Source organism: Neltuma alba, unplaced genomic scaffold (genome assembly GCF_004799145.2).
Source record: "Neltuma alba isolate B1F8T4 unplaced genomic scaffold, ASM479914v2 tig00011899_pilon, whole genome shotgun sequence".
Lineage (NCBI taxonomy): Eukaryota > Viridiplantae > Streptophyta > Magnoliopsida > Fabales > Fabaceae > Neltuma > Neltuma alba.
In genome coordinates this window covers 23,977-42,065 of record NW_021636497.1, presented here as the reverse complement: position 1 = coordinate 42,065, position 18,089 = coordinate 23,977, and the positions used below count along the sequence as shown (strand labels likewise).

The 18,089-nt window shown below is 35.2% G+C and overlaps 2 protein-coding genes across 6 annotated transcripts; both read left to right on the top strand.

Annotated features, from left to right (window-relative positions):
* Nucleotides 1-215: 215 nt before the first annotated feature.
* Nucleotides 216-8,923, top strand: LOC114719212 (E3 ubiquitin-protein ligase MBR2-like). 4 transcript variants are annotated; one of them, XM_028904668.1, is made up of 8 exons: nucleotides 216-625; nucleotides 3,631-3,735; nucleotides 3,903-5,509; nucleotides 6,053-6,169; nucleotides 7,759-7,809; nucleotides 8,010-8,123; nucleotides 8,204-8,344; nucleotides 8,500-8,923. In XM_028904668.1, exons 2-8 carry the CDS (start codon nucleotides 3,720-3,722, stop codon nucleotides 8,644-8,646), a joined length of 2,193 nt encoding a protein of 730 aa, XP_028760501.1. In that variant the 5' UTR covers nucleotides 216-625; nucleotides 3,631-3,719; the 3' UTR covers nucleotides 8,647-8,923. The 4 variants fall into 4 exon arrangements, with proteins under 4 accessions (XP_028760501.1, XP_028760499.1, XP_028760503.1 ...); XM_028904666.1 differs by having other exon boundaries at nucleotides 216-712; XM_028904670.1 differs by having other exon boundaries at nucleotides 217-712; nucleotides 8,013-8,123.
* Nucleotides 8,924-12,184: 3,261 nt separating this feature from the next.
* LOC114719213 (transcription factor SPATULA) lies at nucleotides 12,185-15,229 on the top strand. 2 transcript variants are annotated; one of them, XM_028904671.1, is made up of 7 exons: nucleotides 12,185-12,752; nucleotides 12,884-12,979; nucleotides 13,092-13,157; nucleotides 13,264-13,329; nucleotides 14,288-14,575; nucleotides 14,655-14,736; nucleotides 14,851-15,229. In XM_028904671.1, exons 1-7 carry the CDS (start codon nucleotides 12,378-12,380, stop codon nucleotides 14,871-14,873), a joined length of 996 nt encoding a protein of 331 aa, XP_028760504.1. In that variant the 5' UTR covers nucleotides 12,185-12,377; the 3' UTR covers nucleotides 14,874-15,229. The 2 variants fall into 2 exon arrangements, with proteins under 2 accessions (XP_028760504.1, XP_028760505.1); XM_028904672.1 differs by having other exon boundaries at nucleotides 12,187-12,752; nucleotides 14,658-14,736.
* The last annotated feature ends 2,860 nt before the right edge of the window (nucleotides 15,230-18,089 follow it).

Here is an 18,089-nt window from a genome sequence, read left to right as displayed (position 1 = left end):
GATAATATTTTAAAAATAAGTCATATGACCTTGTATGATTAAAGAATCTAACATGATATTCACAAGCAACTTGATAGAAGTATTTCCGAATTGGAAAACAATCCACTCTAGTAACTGTTCACCGAGAAAAATATCCAGCACTAGCAAGGCGGTAACCCACCACGCGCGTTCGTAGAAGCATATGGTGTGCATGCGTCCACCTCTTCTTTCCTCGCGGCAAATATGGAAGGAATTTGAAACCGACGCGGCGAGTCAGAGGCGGGAAAAGGATGAGATAAAAACTGATCGAATTTGGAAATAAAGGCAATGAATCGCGTCGTTTTTGATTTAACGTAGAGAATGAGGATGAGACTAGGAGTCATGGAGATGAGCGACACGCTGGATCGGCAGGATAAACGTGCCTCAGAGGCGTTACAAGCCCTTTGTCTGCAGCCACCCTAGGGGTCTTACAACCTGGGATTTTCTGATTTTACTTCCCTAATGAGATCAATCCTTCAAAGGAATTCTTTTAATACCCAAATTTCCATTCAATGTACATTCTTCCAAGGTTACCGATACAATGCTCCAATTCAGAGTATAAAAGACATCCACCTCTTCAGATTGTTCTTGCGGAGAAGAGATTCAGGTAGTGTGGGAGAAAGTGTAAGAATGAATTTACGAGAGTAAGATGTCGAGTTTTTCTTTCCCTTCGCCGAATTTCACTGTCTATAGGGTATAATCTCTTCCTCTCTGCCTTGTTTGAGTTCTCGATTAGTTTATGAGTCTAATGCAGCCGTGTTTATGTTTATATGACTGCTTATTCCGTTAATTCGCGTGTTTTTCGAAGTGGGATTTCGATTCTGTTTCTACTGATTCTGCTTTCCACTTCCCCGTTAAAATTCCTTAGCTGGTGGATCGATCGTATTTAACACCCTTTATCTTTCTACAAAGTTGCAAATCCTTGCTTAGATTTCGAACTAAGAAAACCCACAGCTCTAAGAAATTTTCTACCCAGTTCACTTTCTTTTCGAAAGAACCGTAATTTTTGCTTTTGGTTAGTATTTATGATATTACTTGAAAAGCTTCGGTTTTGTAAAATTGGTGTGTTCATTTCATTTCGCGGTGAGTATTCGACAGCATAGTCACAATTCCAAAGCTTATAAAATTATGAGATTGTTCTAGGTTTTTGTTTTGTTTTGTGTTACTCTTCCATTTTTAATTATTCAACTCGGCACCAACCTAACGGTTTAATCAGTGGGATGTTTTGAACGATTTGAGTACTGAAGTTGTAAGTGTGGTGAGTAAACTTTATGATGATAAAGTGTACTTGATCTTTTAATGTGTACTTCTCATATGAGAGCAACAAATTTTATTGAACAGTGGCAAAATTTTATTGTTTTGAACTTCATTTACTTAAATTGTGATCAGGATGCTAGACTTAATGGGTGTAAGGTGTATCATCCCTCAATAAATTTGATGATTGACCATGATATTGTTATTATTTCATTTCTAAAAGAGCTTGACGATTTTGTGTGCTTTTTTCTTTTCTATGTGAACTTTGAAAAGGGCTAAACAGATCTTACTCGTTTTTAAGGGAGAGAAAATAGAACTTCTAATTGTCCATCCATTTTTAGTTTATCATTCCCTTTGTCATATAGATGATCATTTTCACATTTCTTTCTTCAAATGCCAATCAATCATGAAACCTTTTGATATTGTTTAGGAATATATCACAGCCAATCAGGTGTACATTTTTATGAATAGATTGTTGGAAGCAAAGATTTAACTAAAACATTCTCTCTTTTATTATCCAATGTCTTTTGATTTTTTGTGTTTTTGTTTCTGTAAACCGTCTTTATGTTGGTGAAATTCTTAACTTCGACTATCCCATGTGGCTGTCATTTTTCATATTAATATTATAATATAGTGTTCTGGATGTTGAGACACGATGCCTGAAGGAATAGAACCTAGAATCCAAAAACATCTTACTGATGAGAAATTCTTGTCTTCACATCTTATATTTGATAACTCTCAGTATTATGCAAATAATATGATTACATTATATGGCTGAGTGGATAAGAAATTGCAAGAATTAAACTATTTTACTTGTGAGCTTTGATTTTTTGAAATATTTTTTCTCTGTAGAAAATGTTGATCCTATCAATATGTCTTTATCAACAGCTTAGATTGGAGATGGACATGTTTAAGTGCATGCTCATTCTTTGGTCTGAGATTCTCGTATCCCTCTGTTCATGCATTGCATGAACGAATATAAGCTTCTTATATGGATTATGAAATGGCGATTTTTTTTTCAGGATTGAGTGACTAAGGAATTTTTCCTCTTGGATGATTGTTGATCTGACTTCTTAATTATACGCCTTGCTATTTCTTATCATGTTATTTGTCAATTTTTTTTTTTTCCTGATCTAGTAAATTTGTGGATGGAACTTATTGCTTTAGCATATTATACCTGTCTAGACTGTCTTTTTGGACAATGATATATAATTTTTCCTTTCTTAAGTTTTGATTATGCATTCTTTACTCGTATTTTGCTCACTACTACTTTAGTTTCATCTATCATCATGCCTTGCTAGTATTTGCATATGATGTTATTATGACTGCTGGGTTCTTTTGTAAGTTTTGAATATTAATGATGGAGAATGTAGGCATTTATTGATTATGCATGATGTTTTGGTCTAGGGTTAGGTACGTCCTTCATGAGTTGTTGGGAATGACTACATATAGGCATTTGCCAACTTCAGTTACTGTAGCTGGTAACATGTTTCCTGTTATATCTTGAGATATTTCGGTTGTGAATGTTCATCCTGAGTGTCTGGAAGTTGTGCGTACCACTTGTAATATTGCTTTATGACGTTTGAATTAATAAATATTTCACCCCGCCTAGATTTTCCATTGCTGTATTTTCAGGTGCAGTGGTCGGAAAAGAGTTGTTTTGTTGTATATTCATTAATGTAGTAATCATGTTTATCTTGCGTATGGTTTCAAAAACTCTTTATGGATAAGTACCCTTTTCTTCTTAAGAGTAATATTCATGCCTTTTAGGGCTAGACTTCATTGCAATTAAATTTTTGCTGAGCTCTTGTTCTTGAGCTCCACGCTTGTATTTAATACTACTATTTTCATATAATGTCTACTAGTTTAATAATTTGTATGTATGGGTTGCCAGTCAATTGGTAGTTACAATTAATAGTTGCTCTCTCTGTAACCGGAAAACAAGGCTGCGATCTCCTTGTTTGGTTAATTGCTTAACAAGCATGCTCTTCTTACGTGAGAGATGTCTATTTATAAGTTTATTTAATGCAATAATTTTGCATTGTGATTTAGCTTTCACGTTGAGATGGTTAATCCCTCCGTTAGAACCTCAGTTTCATTTGAATGCATTTATGCCATTCTTCTTTGAAATGCATTATCTTTCCATTTTATTGACATCCCCCACGTCTCATGAATATATTTGTGTGCCATTTTAGTAACTTGCCTTTTTCTGTCTTGGTTGCCACTTCTTACATATCCACCATTGCAGAATTCTTAAGAGTAATGCCCATAGTTATGAATTATGTTCTGATGTTGGTTAGAAAAGAAAACCATTTCGTTTCATTTCTCGCCTTCATTTGCTTGGTTCTCATCATGCAGCCTGAGTAACTCCACAATTAGCCACACTGCCTGGTCGTTTTTGGGATTGTCCCCTGAATATTTGGCCTTCAGGGGCTAACCTATAGGCAATGATGAACCATCAAGGTAACACTTCTTTTTCCTTCCGTGTGTGTTTGTTTTAAATCTTGATCACCACCAATTTCTTGTGGACATTAAGATTGACAATCGACCTGATTTCATGGGCTAATTAAGAATAATGCATGGTACATTTTCTGTCACTATCTTGACTCATGATATCCTTGCTATGACAGGAGGAATGAGTCACGCGAATTGTAATGCTAATAACCAAAAGAAGGTCAATCATCAGTCCACTGGAGCACTGGAATTGCTTCCTACTGCAAGTTCCCTTGCGGCAGGTGACCAAAGGTTCCCTGATCAGGTTTTGGGGTCAAATCATGTCAGCTATAAAGAGAGTATAAATATTGTTCCAAATAATGATCAGTGTGCTGCTGTTTTTCCCCATGAGTCATCTGAAGCATTGAGCTTTTCTTCTTTAACTTCCCCTACCAGAAATGTTAAATGGTTGCCAGATGGGCTGTCTGGATCAATTGATCTCCATTGTCAAGCAAGTAATAATAGTATTCCAAGCATTGGTGGCAGTGCTGGTGTTGCTCCTCAAAATGTTGACTCAGTTGCAGAATATGCTCGGAACAATTGTTACAACAATTTGAATATGTCTCTGAGTTTAGGCCTTCATTCATATGGACCAGAAAATCAGAATACCAGCAACTCTTATACAACAGTAAATGATCATGGAAGATCAAGTTCTACAGTGCATGAGCAGGGTTTGGATAGCAGCTCAGTGAATATGAGGCGTTTATCCTGCAAGAGAAAGTCTTCTGAACATACTGTCAGAGAATTGTTAGTGGGTGAGAGTTCTAGCACAGCTGCACAAACTGGGATTCCCAAACAGGGGGCTTTTGAAGTCCATGGCAGCAATTGCCTAGACATATCTACTCCTTGTACCAGTCCTGTTAGTCATCAAGAACAGTCTGAGACCATTATTGGTCATGGTACGATAAGGCCATGTTCTGATATGCAGCATTTGAATAGAGCCGGACTATCTGAAAATTTCCAAAGTGATGTTCATCATCATACAGCCAGAAATCAACAAGCTTTTTTACCAACCAACATTTTGTCCTCAGATTACATGAGGAATGCTCATATCCTGGTACCCACTCAGTCACTTTTGTATGGCCAAGACAATCATCCTCCTTTCTTCAGGTTTGCAGAAAGTTCTATTTGTCCGATTTCCTCGGTGCAGCCTGATGAGCATGTTCCTAATCTTCATGAAACTTCACAGGCTCCCCCCTGGATTCATATGATGAGATCAAGTAGTGGTTTTTCTTCATTTTTGCCTGGCTATACTGCACTGGAAAGCGAGGCTGTGGCACCCTGTCATTACCCAAGAAACACAACTGAAAACATCATGCCTAACCAGCAAACTGAAAGGAGAAATTGGGCACTTCATGCAAGAAACTCGCATTTTGTTGATGGAACTGCAAATGTCCATGGAGATTTTTCCTGTCCCCTTCATCGTTTTATTTCTGGTGTACTTCATTCAGAAAATACCCCTACTTGGTTCCCAGGGTCCAGTTTTGCTGATCGTAATGTGCTGACACCATCAAGAATTGTGAATCATACTGTGCTTGCAACTGCTGGTTTCCCTAGGCATATTCACAACCCAGCAGATTCAGACCCTTCACCAGTCCTACAAGAAATGAGCTTTGCCGTTGGACTTGGTAATGCTGTATCCCAGAATCAGCATGCATCAGAAGCAAGATCTGAGAATCACACCGCCCCTAATTTTACATGGTGTCTTGCTAATTCTCCAAATGGAATGAGGCTGAGGCCTGAGGTATGCTTGATACACCCCTTCTTTAATGTTTATTGTTTAGTACTAAAATGATTAGGTTGTAATGTGTGGATAGATACTATTTTGCAATACTCTAGAAAATTAAAATCAAAGATGAGTGTATATATATATATATATATATATATATATATATATATATAATGCGTGGAGTGATGATGAGTAAACTGCATTAATTCTTGATTTCCTTGTTGCAGATATAATTAGGGAATTTGAGTTTGTAAATTGGCATTTTTGGTTTTAAATATGATTATTTGGGTACGTAGATTTAATTACCTAGGTTTTATGGTATCTTCGTTAATTCTTGGATTATGATTCTATTTCTTTTTTCCTTCTTTTTTCCCCCCCTTAGAATCACTCCCCTTTTTCTTCAGGTTGCTTGTCCTTGGTAAATTCTGATTTGTTTGAATTGTCTCCATAGAGCTTATCATCTGTCACAGTGATTCTAGTTCTCTAGTTTTTAATTTTTTGGTAACTTCGGAGTGATTGGGTTTGATTTTCTTTTGATTTGGTAATGCTATATCTCAGAATCTGTATACATCAGAAGCAAGATTGGAGAATCAAGATGATAGCTATGATGATCACCTTTATCATTATTTTTGGTCACCTGCTAATGCTGCGTATAGAAGGAGGCTGAGTCTTGAGGTATGCCTGAGACACCTATTCTTAAATGGTTTGTCCAATACTTGTGATGCTTACAATATATGCTTTGCCCTGATAACATACTCTCTGAATATCTTGGGCGATTTAGATATGACTTGAGTGGAAAACAATTGATCTGGTCGTAATGTGTGGAAATGTGTATACTGATGTACAAGACTCTAAAGATGGGAAATTAATTCAAATGATAGAAGTGACTATATTATAGAAAGGAAATTTCCTTTTCTGGTTTTGGTTATATGCGCGTGCATGTGATATTGAGCTACAATTCGTGACAAAGTGATGGTGATTTCCTACCTGCATTAATTCTGTTGCAATTGAATCAGGGAATTAGATTTTGTTAGTAACCGTATTAGGATTTAGGGGATTAGAGTTTATAAATTGGCGTTTAGGGTTTAAATATAACTTTGGAGTGTAAGTTCGGTGAGCTTGATGTGGTAAATTTGATTTTTACTATTTTTCCCATTTACTGGGACTTTCATTTGTAAACAAAAGAAAACCAAAACTTTTTGTTCTTTTGATATTCATCTTGGTTTCTCCTTCCCTGCATCATTAATTTGCTCAGACATGCATAATTCCGTAATTTGTCCAAATTGCACTGATTAAATTAATAGCTTTTGGCATTTTCACCTCAAACTTTAATTAAGAATACAGATCAATTTTGTTTGAGCGCACTTGGTAGAAAGGAAGGAAAGGCATTCCTTTTTCTTTCCTTGTTTTGCGATGTTGAATGCCTTCGTGATCATTACTATCAGTTTTTACTGATCCATTTTTTAACTGATTCTTACAAAATATGGTAATAGTTGACTCCGTGAGTGCTGTGCGCGCACGCACACATGCAATTCATCCACTTTGAGGGTGTGTTTAATGGAAATATCAATTCAATGTCACATGGATCATTAGAAAGAATATTGATTGTTGAGAAGGATTTGAGAAAAAAGCAAAAAGAAAACCCTCATATTTGGCTTTGCCAGCTTTGGTAAGTAGAAGGCATGAGCCTCCCTATTCCAAGATAAAGTTTGTTTTCAGCTGCCGAAGTCTCTTTGTCTTGCTGATCAGACGTGTTAAATGAGCTAAGTTATCATGGGTCTTGAGGTGAACAAGTTGGTTTTATCTCATCTTAATTTGGTGCCTTAAAAATCAAAACCCGACTTTCATGAATATATAAATAAGTAAAATCTAACTTACTAGGTGAGTTCGGTAAGTTGACTTGTTTAATTCACTGAAAAATAAAATAAAAACTAAAAAAATATTCACGGTGAGTTAAATGAGCCAATGCATCTAACTCGTGAGTTGGCTCATTTAACCCACATGGGTTAAATATGTGGGTTAAATGGACCAATCCATCAAGTTTTTTTTTTTGGGAGCTGAGAACCAATCCATCAAGCTGAAATCATTTTGATGACTCCATCTTCTTTTTCCCCCTTCTATATTCCCCCTTTTATATTAAATTTAAGGATCCATGATGCTACAGTTGGCCTACGTATCTTTTTGACGATTCTATCTAATGGATATGCTAATTGATGAGTATTTGTGATCTAATCAGACACTTTTCGTATTTCGATATGTTGCAGCTTCACAATCGCCTTGCACATCTGCGCAGTGTTGACCCCTTGCAGCCTGTGGTAGGTTTTCACATGAACTATAAAATATTTTCAATGAAATGCTTTCGTTTTTCCTCTGTTTTTGTTTCTTCCTTTTGTATCACGTTATTGGTAGGTTAGATGCAAGGGACACAAACTAATATTATGTTACATTATTTGTGATGTTCTTCTAGGCTGGAATTATGAGCTGATTGATTCACTTTTTATTCCACTTTCAAAAGCAGATGATTCCACTGGAATTGAGGATGTTGGACCATTCAGTAGTAATGGATATACTTATGGGGCATAACACCGTAAATGAAGCGCATTTTGATTTAGACGATTGGACGTTTGAGGTAAAAGCTGAAGTGAAGCTTCACTTAAATAGCACTTTTGCATTTGTTCATCGTCTAAGGAAGTAGATTTCCGGCTTCAGGATCTTGCTGGCCTAACAGAGCCTATTGGCGTACCAGAGGCGGGGTTGAGTGAGGAAATGATTCTCAGCCACCTTAGTCAGGAAAAATTCCAGCCCATCCCAGATGGGTCCGAGGAAAATGAATGCTGCTGCGTATGTCAGGTGAGGTCCGGTACATCTTAATCCCATGAGATTTAGAGCTCATGAAAATTTCTTCATCTTGCCTCCACTATATTAACTGTTCTGGCTTTTCTTAGATTTAAAGGTTCCCATCTATTGGTCTTGATTTATGCTTGTGTTCCCGATATTATTTGTAGGAGGAGTACCAAGAAAATGAAGATCTGGGTAAGCTGTGGTGTGGCCACAGGTTTCACGTAGACTGCATTAAGCCATGGCTAGAGCTGAAGAACAGCTGTCCAATCTGCAAACAAGTTGCGCTTCCTGTTTTCCCTGATTCTCCTTAAATTTCTGTATCTCTCCCTTCATGGGACGGCGTTTGACTTTGGCAAGCTTAAGGCCTTGAGGCCTTTGCTTTCCCTCCCTTCCTACCCTCTGATAAACAGTTGACATAATGGAAAGTGGTTTCCCAACAGAGGTGTCCCGCAGCTTTGTTCATATAGGATTATGCTGCTTTTTGTAAAGCAAACTTCCTGCTGTTAGAGTTTGGAGTATAATTTGCATGTTTTATTTGCTTTGAACTCTCTAATTAATGCCAAAATAGATATGAATTTCTTGCCTTCTCTACGGAATGTGAGGAATGAGTCGCAGTATGAACGGTTTGTTAATAGCTCATGGATAGCAAGACTGAAAGCGAACATAGCATTTACTGAAGCTCATGGTTCACCCACCCAATCACCGTTTTAAAATCACAGAACGGTACACATCTCGAGAAAATCATCTCTTCTTCGATGACAGACGCAAGTGAGTTACTTGGCGTGCACGAGCTTTCGCTGATTCAATTTGTGTTTGACAGCTTGAGCTTGTATTGTGTACTATCTGTCGGGCCAAAAACAGAGCTCGGATTGAGACATTTGATGACGTGGACGGTGATTTTTTGTGGTCCCTTCCTTGCGCTGGAAAATTACTGGATTATATGCCAAGAACTTCTAAATTCAATGGCATCCCACGTCTCTTTTCGTCAAAAAAGTTGAGTTACATGCATCCTCATGCCATGTACCAAGATGTTGAAGTTGAGCCTACGATGATTTAAATGTTGAGGTTTTAGCGTACATGCATCTGCCATATACCAAATTTCTCACTAATATATATATAATTCCCCTGCTTAAGTTGAAGTTGTCATCTTTCTCACTAATATAATTCCCCTGCTTAAGTTGAAGTTGTCATCTGTTTTAGTGGTATCTCTTATTTAGTAGTTGTGTTTTTTTGTCCTTCTCCACCATTTCAGGATCCTGTATTTCAAGTTCCCCCATCAATACACACGGGAAAATAGTGACACAACATCGTGGAGAGTAATTACCAAAATACTGCATTCAAAATCATTTACCTTTTTTTTTTCCTGATACAAAGGCAAGTGGGAAAAAAAATCATTCACCTTTGGTAACTAATTTACAAAGATTAAGGAAAAATAGTCAGTTTAATTATTTATAAAAATATGGGTAGATTTCTCAAAAATATCACTTTTAATCATTTATATTGAAATTATCCCATTAATGAGAATTCTCCTTAACATATATGCAATTAATATGAATAATTTAAGGGAAAAAATATAAATCCAAGAGATGAACAAAATAAATTAATGTTTTATATTTAAAACTAAAGCCTCTTAAATAACTTTTATATTTAGGACTTAAAAGACTCATTGATCTAAACTTATGATTTAGACTTGGAGGTTGGAGGTGAGTGGGAAGAGGAGGGAAAAGTTTAATCATTTGCAGTCGTTTTATTAAAAAAAGAAAATAAATTGATAGCTGTAAGTCTTGTAGTTGATCATAATTGTAAATTTTGTTATCATTGTAAACTAAAGACTTAATTAACGCCACCCTTGTAATTAATATAAAAACTAGTTGGGAAATAAATTTAGTGTCTTTAGTATACGAGTTTGTTTGACTTTTATTTTAATTCTAAATAAAATATCATAATTTATTTTGTTTCTCATATTTATCTTTTTTTTAAAAAATAGTTTTTATAATAATGGTAGTTCCCAGCCAATACATTTGATTAACAAGGATATTTTAGGAAAGACAATACATATTTATTACAAAGAACTAACTTAACTAATTTTCTTAATTTATTCAAATTAGTTAACTAACTATTATATAAGGACCACAGGTAGTATTATATATGAGATTTTAATTCATTCTCTCTCTCAAATTTATAATTTTTTTCAAGTATTCCTGTTGATTGAATATATTAAGGATTTCTTACTAAGGGGAGTGTCAATGCACATAATTAAAAATGATAGTTTAAAAAAACCAACACATATTTGTGACCAATAATCAATTTAACTAATTTTTTCAATATCTCCAAATTAGTTATTCAATTGTAGGGGTTTTCATGAAGCCCAATAGCCCGGTGTGTTCACCCAAACCCGCTAAAAAAATGTCCTACCCAGCCCAGAAAAACACAGCCCGAGGAAAAAAAATAAACATTTTCAAGCTGGGCTAATCATGGGCAGGGTTGGGTTGCAGGCACAGCATACAACCCTGCCCATTTGGCCCTACCCTAAATATATATAATTATTTATATTTTAAATTTTTTTCAAGATTATAATATATACATAGTGTAATATTAATATACTATATTTTATTATACTTCAAAACATTACTACCTTATATTATTAGACTTTACATTTTTAAAGTTCTATTTTTTCAGCTAAAAAAAATTTCTATTTTTTTAAATATACCACCTTTTTTAACTTTTTTAAATTATTTTGCTGTGTACTATAATTATTTTTTAACTTTTTCATGTTGATATTACTTCATATATCATGAAATGATACTAATTATACTAATTTGAATGTAATATATAGATTTCTATAAATTATATTGAACTATAAGTTAATAATATAACTGAATATGTTAATATAGCTTGTATTTTTTTATATGTTTTATTATTTTCTCAACTTTGTGGAGACCGATGCAAATCATTTGGACTTTAAAGTTTTAATTATGATTTTTTATTGTCTTGTTTTTAATAAATTATGGATATTGTTAAATTCTTAAAGCATGGATATCTGTTAAGACATACGTCAGTATTTTAAATTTCATAACTCAAGTTGTAAATTTGGACAAGAAAGCCCGTCCTGCCCAGCTCGCATTAGCCCGGCCCAAATTAACTAGGGCTTCTACTCGGCAGGGCCGGGCAATGCAGCCAGCTTATCCTTTGGGCTGGGCATTGGGCAAGAGTCCTACCCTGCCCAGCCCTATCCATGCACGCCTTTATTTAATTGTTACATGTCCTGGGACAACAATTCATAAATAATTTTAAACTAAAGTATATTTTTAGTCTTTTAACTTTACATAAGGTTTTATTTTGATATCTTAAATTTAAAAAGTAAACTTTTAGTCCTCTAACCCTAAAACAGTTAACAAAAAATGATAATATTAAGCTTTTGAATATTGATAAAACAATACTAAATGCTAACATATTAAGTTTAATTTTCACAACAACCATAATTATCACAAAAAATTATCATTTAAGACTAACAATTTTAGGATTAAAAAATTAAAAGTATACTAGTACTTTTTAAAATTAAGAGACCAAATTAAAATCTTACATAAAATTAAAAGATCAAATATATACCTTACCATAATTTTACAAATACTTTGAGTTATGATTCTTTTCCCAACTTCACAATTTTATAAATATTTTTTGGAAAAAATTAAAGGGATCGGATTTCACAATTTTAAAATAATTTTAATGGCGGTATGGGCTCAAGAAATAAAAATGCCGTCTGCTGTTTGATGTGTCTCAACGCGGTCTTGTGGCGCGTGACACTGGCTGTGTCATAATTTGGACACTAAACCCGCCCACAATTCCCCATATCCGAGCACATCATCAGTTTCGAAAAGTACATTACTCATTTACTAACGTTTATAAAGACAAAGCAGCCGCTCCGAACTACACGAACCCAATAAAGAAACTCTGCAACCAACTCTGAAGGAAAGAAGCACCCTCTTGGCTCTCATCACCCTCCAAAAGCAAACGATATCGAAAAGCTAAGAAGCAGAGAGACATGGGGGATATGTACGGCCATGGAAAGAGTAACATTATTCCCTCTTCATCTCCTTCTTCAACCTTACCTCCCGACGAATTTTCCCTTTTTCTGCATCAGATTCTCCTCCCTCCCCCCTCCTCCGCCGTCGTACCGCCACCGTCTTCCCTCCTCACCCACATGCCTGAGAACGCGCCTAACACTTCTGAGCATGAAAATGCAAGCCTTTCGTACCCATCTTCTCTGCTTCAAGACGTAATCTCAGGTGTTAATTCTACATCTAAAAACCATGCCTTTCTCTCGTCTTATATCCAGGGAGGTTCTGCTGCAAATGTGTCTTCCTCCTCGGTCGGAGTAAGTGGGAATGAGACTGATGAGTATGATTGTGAAAGTGAGGTACTGTTATCTGACTGATGAGTACTTTGGTTTTTTTATATTTGCTCTGTCCATTATCCGGATCTCTGAGTTCCTTAAGATTTGAAGTAAAAACACAGCTCAATTACTTGACAGTTAACTGTTGTGTTTAGGGGGGCACGGTTGAAGCAATGGTTGCGAAGTCAGTTCCTCCCAGGCGTTCATCGAAGAGAAGCAGAGCTGCGGAAGTTCATAACTTGTCTGAGAAGGTTATTGGAATTTGATTGCGTAATTTGGTAGTTGTTGCCTGTGTACCTGGGATTTGATATTTTTTTGTCATACATTGTGTAAATTTCCTTGTGGTTTTCTTTAATGGATCAGCGAAGGAGGAGTCGGATCAACGAAAAGCTGAAGGCTTTGCAGAATCTAATTCCAAATTCAAATAAGGTACACCAAGTTTCTTCTTCACTTGGTTCAATATTGGTTTACTTGCGGTTTTGGATTCATTGTTCAGCTGACATGGTTGAGTCTTTCTTTCTTATGCCCTTGGCAGACTGATAAAGCTTCAATGCTCGATGAAGCTATTGAGTATCTTAAACAGCTTCAGCTTCAAGTCCAGGCGAGTATCTCTTTTAAAACCTGCAATCTTTATTCTTTGCTTCCTTTTTGAAACTGGTACTCATGTATGTCTATATAATTACTGTACTTGATTAATGCCAGAATTCACCTTGATGCATGCAACCCAAGAGAAGAAGGGGAAAAGGGGGGGAAAATTTTTTTTTTACGATACAAAAAATTCATTTAACAGTCATAATTCTCAATTCTTATTTTCAGACTACTAGAAGTTGATTGTCGAAGGAAAAATTGTAATACTTTGGGCTTATCCTTGTCATATATTATCATGTAAACCTGGGGGTGGGAACATTTCTGCAGAAAAAGGATTCCTTCTGGGAATGTAATAGTTGAAAAAAGTTGTACAATTTGGAAAATCTTAGCTGCAACAATGCTTTTAAGCAAAGAGCAAAAGATACGCACTTTAAGTAGTAAACCGTTACAATGTATTTATAGTGAGACAATACACAAAAACGGGAGTGTCGGATGCTTTGTGTGATTTCAAAAATTGAAGTTCCATTGTTCATCTTCGCTGCTTTGACAACATGACAAGATCGCAATAATATGTGCCGGCCCCTTCCTAAATCCTAACGTCCTTGTTAATTTTTGTTTCTGCTTCCCGGATTGGTTGTGTAGATTTTGGAGCATGATCAAGTAATTAATCATGCGGGCTTATATTGGAAATTATTATCCTGCATAAAAAAAGCCCTTTGTCTTAGCTTATTGGGTTCTGCTTAAGGTAAAATTGCAATATATATTCTTTGGAGCATCAATATGAACGCTCCTATGGTTTCTTAGAAAACTACCAAAACAAAAAATTTTCACATATCATATATGATGCATTAACGATTGCTCACATTGTATATTTGCAAAGTCTTAGTGAAATGGTCACTTACTGCAACAAATGTAGATGAAAAGTTCTTGGTCAGCGTGTTTCTGATATGTTCTAATGATTAATACTTCAGATGCTGTCTGTGAGAAATGGATTGAATATGCTTCCCGTGTGCTTTGCCGAAGGCTTGCAGCCTCTGCAGTTGTCTCAGATGAGAGTTGAATATGGTGAAGAAGAAGACGGGTCATGTCCTTTAAACTCAACTGCTACTATGCCTCTTGACCATTCATCCAATCTATCTAACAAACACACTGTGCCTTCCCCATCAAATATAATCAACGCAGAAACACCTTTTGGGTTGGATTCCCAAATCATCGGGCATCTTAGACCCTTTGAACTCACAACAACATCATCTTCTGAGGTATGCTCAAGTTTTCTCACATGGTTTTCACCCCCTCTATAACAGTCAATTTTTACATTTGTTTTCTTGAATCATAAAGCAGATATGCAGGGAGGACATATTGCAGCACCAGCAATTAAATGCAGGAGATTCATATACCAATCCTTTAGGTGATTCTCAAGGTGTGCTGATCTGACATCTTGTATGCTGATTTAAGTAACTGACAGAATTGACAGTAGACACAAATAAACATACTCATGGCCTCTCTTTCTGTCTTCTCCTTTTCTTTTTTTAAGCCCCCTCAGCTGTACGAGACTGAGTCAGGCACTTTGGCTACAGTATCACTCTCCTTTGATGGGCAAAACAACCGAAGTGAAGGAGAATTGAAAGCATTCATTGCAAGAGATTAGTGAGGGGTCAATTTAAGACAATGAACACAGCTTGAATTTTAGGTTCTTCTCAGTGAAGCAGCAGCCAAACTATGGTGCATGGGATATAAGTATCTAACATCTATTGATTTACATATCAAGAGCATTGATCATGTCTTAAATTTGTTGGTATGTGGTTTTCATTGTATTAGAGATAGGATCCAAATCCGATGAACTTGTAGAAGAATATCTGAAATCCATATTGCGATGATTACAAGAATGAAGCTAGCTTAGCTGTTTGTGGGGATGCCTGCTATGGTCAGCTTTTGCCTCTTCGAGAAGCCGCACATTATCTGCCATTATCTTGTCAGCTTGTTTATAAAACCAGAGTGGCCTGTATGTAATAAATTTATACTAATTAGAACTTGAACTTTGGTCATATAAGCTTAAGGAGCTGGGGTTCTTGCCAAATGCCAACAAGAAGATGACTCATTTCCCCACTCTCGCCATTCAAATTTAAAATCGATCTTAAAAAAAATGAGATGCACTATTTACAATTTATAAACAATAGAACTCCTTTTTACAGGCTAATATGCGAGGGACTCCGTAGCGAGGGAATATTGAACAATGAAAGGATGTTAGTCAAAGTTAGTCCTAGGATGCTTCCATATATGAGAATATTTACTATTTATTAAAGTCAAATGTGTAATGAACAAGTCCAAATTCTATAACGATTGATTAGTATTGTTTGGTCTTGATAGGAGAGCCTTGCTTTAATCTGCTGTTTTACTATGCAAAGTCCTTAAAAAGCACATTCTTTGCGAAAAGAACGGTGCTTGCTAACCAAACGCGATTGAACTCCTCGGGAAAAGGATCATATGGGAATGCTTGGTGGTATTCTTTACTCATCTTGGAATAAGAAGGGATTGAATGCTTGGTGATATTCTTTAATTATCTGTTTTTTCTTATTAAACCATACAATATTCTGGGCTTACCCCATAATTAAGGACTTTAATGGGATTTAGACTAATCTAGATCGAATCAAATTAGGATCCTATCAAATGGCAAGCTCTATTATGCTCTATTATTAATGCCGATGCATTTCAAAGTTCATACGCAAGGTACAACTCCCTTTTTGGTTAAACCAAACATGCCATGGTTATTCTTTAGTCATATTTAGAGATCCTATCTTTGGTCTTAATTATAAGAACTAATTGACTAATTTAAGAAAATGAAAAAAATAAGTTAAGTTAGTTATTTGTAATAAATATGAATTGTCTTTTCTAAAATATCCTTGTTAATCAAGTGTATTGGTTAAAACTACTATTATTAGAAGGACTACCTTAGGAAAAATACACAAATATGAGAGACAAAGTGAATTGAGATATTATATTTATGATTAAAATAAAAGTTAAACAAGATCTTATATTAAGAACCGGATGTAGTATTTAAATTATATTTTGCAAGTCTCTCTCTTATCGTATCATTTTTCATTTTTTTCCGTGGTAAAATTAGTTTATCTTTCTTAGTTATCCTTCAATATACACCACACTGATCTTCTACCATAAAAAAAAACTATTCCGATGCTTAATACAAAAACTAATTTAAAATTTAATTTGGTTCTAAATATAAGATATCAATTTATTTTGTCTATCATATTTATCAATTTTTTTAAGGTAGCTCTTGTATTGGTTACATATTTTACAGTTTTAAATAGTGTTTTAAAAAAGATAACTCCTATGTTACAGTTTTAAATAATGTTTTAAAAAAGATAACTCCTATTTATCATAAATAACTAATAAATTATTTAACTATTTTTGAGGTAGTAAATTATTACTAAATGTATTGATCGAAATTTCTCAGTTGTATCGTTAACATTATTAAATGTTGACTTCAAAGTATACCGTCCAATACGACAGAAAGCCAATTGGTCTTGCGACTACGAAAAAGAAAGAACGTCAAGACAAAACTTTCGGACTGTTCTGTTCCTAGTAATTTTTCGCTTTTCTTTTTTTGACTGTTGACTAGTCTAAGAAAGGGTATTATTTTCCTCATTGACACTGGTGCATTTTTGGTACCTGAATACTCCTGGCCTAGTAGTGACTGGTTAGGCCACAAGTGAGGCGAGTCTCTGCTCTTTGAGGACGGGGGTTCGAATCCTCACTTGTTAAAAAAGATACCGGGGAGGGCTTTATTTGTCGCCTGGCCCGAATCCGGACTAGTCGATCGCTCGGGTACAACTGGCTCAAAGAGGCTGGAACCCAGAAAAGGCGCGGTTAGATACCGGATGGTTTATACCGAAAAAAAACTGGTGCGTTTTTGGTTTTACCTAATGTTTTTTTTTTTTTTAATGAAATTGAAACATGTGCAAGTCTAGACCAAAATTCAAAGTTCCACATACAGAAGAAAAGTAATGCCAATAGCGGCTCTGCTTGTCTTTAACGTATTATTTAGCAAATTGAATGGATTGAATAAATCACAAAATTAAATTAAACTCCCCAGTACATAAAAAATATTAATCATCATGTTCAATTCATGAATCAGCATCATTTTTGAAATGAATTTAGTGGCCGGTTCACCACCATACATAACTCAAACTGTATATTATTTATTAGTGAAGACATGAATTTAAATAATGTTGATCATCATGTTCATGGATCGGCATCATTTTTAAATGAATTTAACAGCAGGTTCATTACCAACTACAACTCAAATTGTATAGAGATATGGCTATAGCTTTCTCAGCCTTTTGGCTATGATCAAGTATAAAGATATGGCTGTTTAAAGTTTTTAAAATAGGTTTTGGGAAAAAAAAAAGTTAAATACTACCTCTGGTTCTTAATATAAGATCCTGTTTGACTTTTATTTTGATCCTAAATATAAAACCCTAATCCACTTTGTCTCTCATATTTATATATTTTTTTTTTCAAAATAGTCATTTTAACAATAATAGTTCTAGTCAATACACTTGATTAGTAATGATATTTTAGGAAAAATAACGCCTATTTAGGACAAATAACTAATTCAACTTACTTCTTTAATCTCCTCAAATTAGTCAACTAGCTTTTATAATTAGGAGTGGAGGTAGTATATAAAAGATAAAACATATTAATTTATACAAAATTAACAATATTCGAGCAGGACAATGGGCGTTCAAAAATAATGAT

What these genes read in the sequence shown, in the direction of transcription:
- LOC114719212 (XM_028904668.1), top strand. An exon ending in GAAGGAGGCTGAGTCTTGAG is followed by an intron (nt 6,170 to 7,758) that starts GTATGCCTGAGA and finishes GATATGTTGCAG; the next exon opens with CTTCACAATCGCCTTGCACA. An exon ending in AATGCTGCTGCGTATGTCAG is followed by an intron (nt 8,345 to 8,499) that starts GTGAGGTCCGGT and finishes TATTATTTGTAG; the next exon opens with GAGGAGTACCAAGAAAATGA.
- LOC114719213 (XM_028904671.1), top strand. Translation starts at nt 12,378, where the DNA reads ATGGGGGATATGTACGGCCATGGAAAGAGTAACATTATTCCCTCTTCA. An exon ending in AGCTTCAGCTTCAAGTCCAG is followed by an intron (nt 13,330 to 14,287) that starts GCGAGTATCTCT and finishes TTAATACTTCAG; the next exon opens with ATGCTGTCTGTGAGAAATGG. An exon ending in CAACAACATCATCTTCTGAG is followed by an intron (nt 14,576 to 14,654) that starts GTATGCTCAAGT and finishes TGAATCATAAAG; the next exon opens with CAGATATGCAGGGAGGACAT.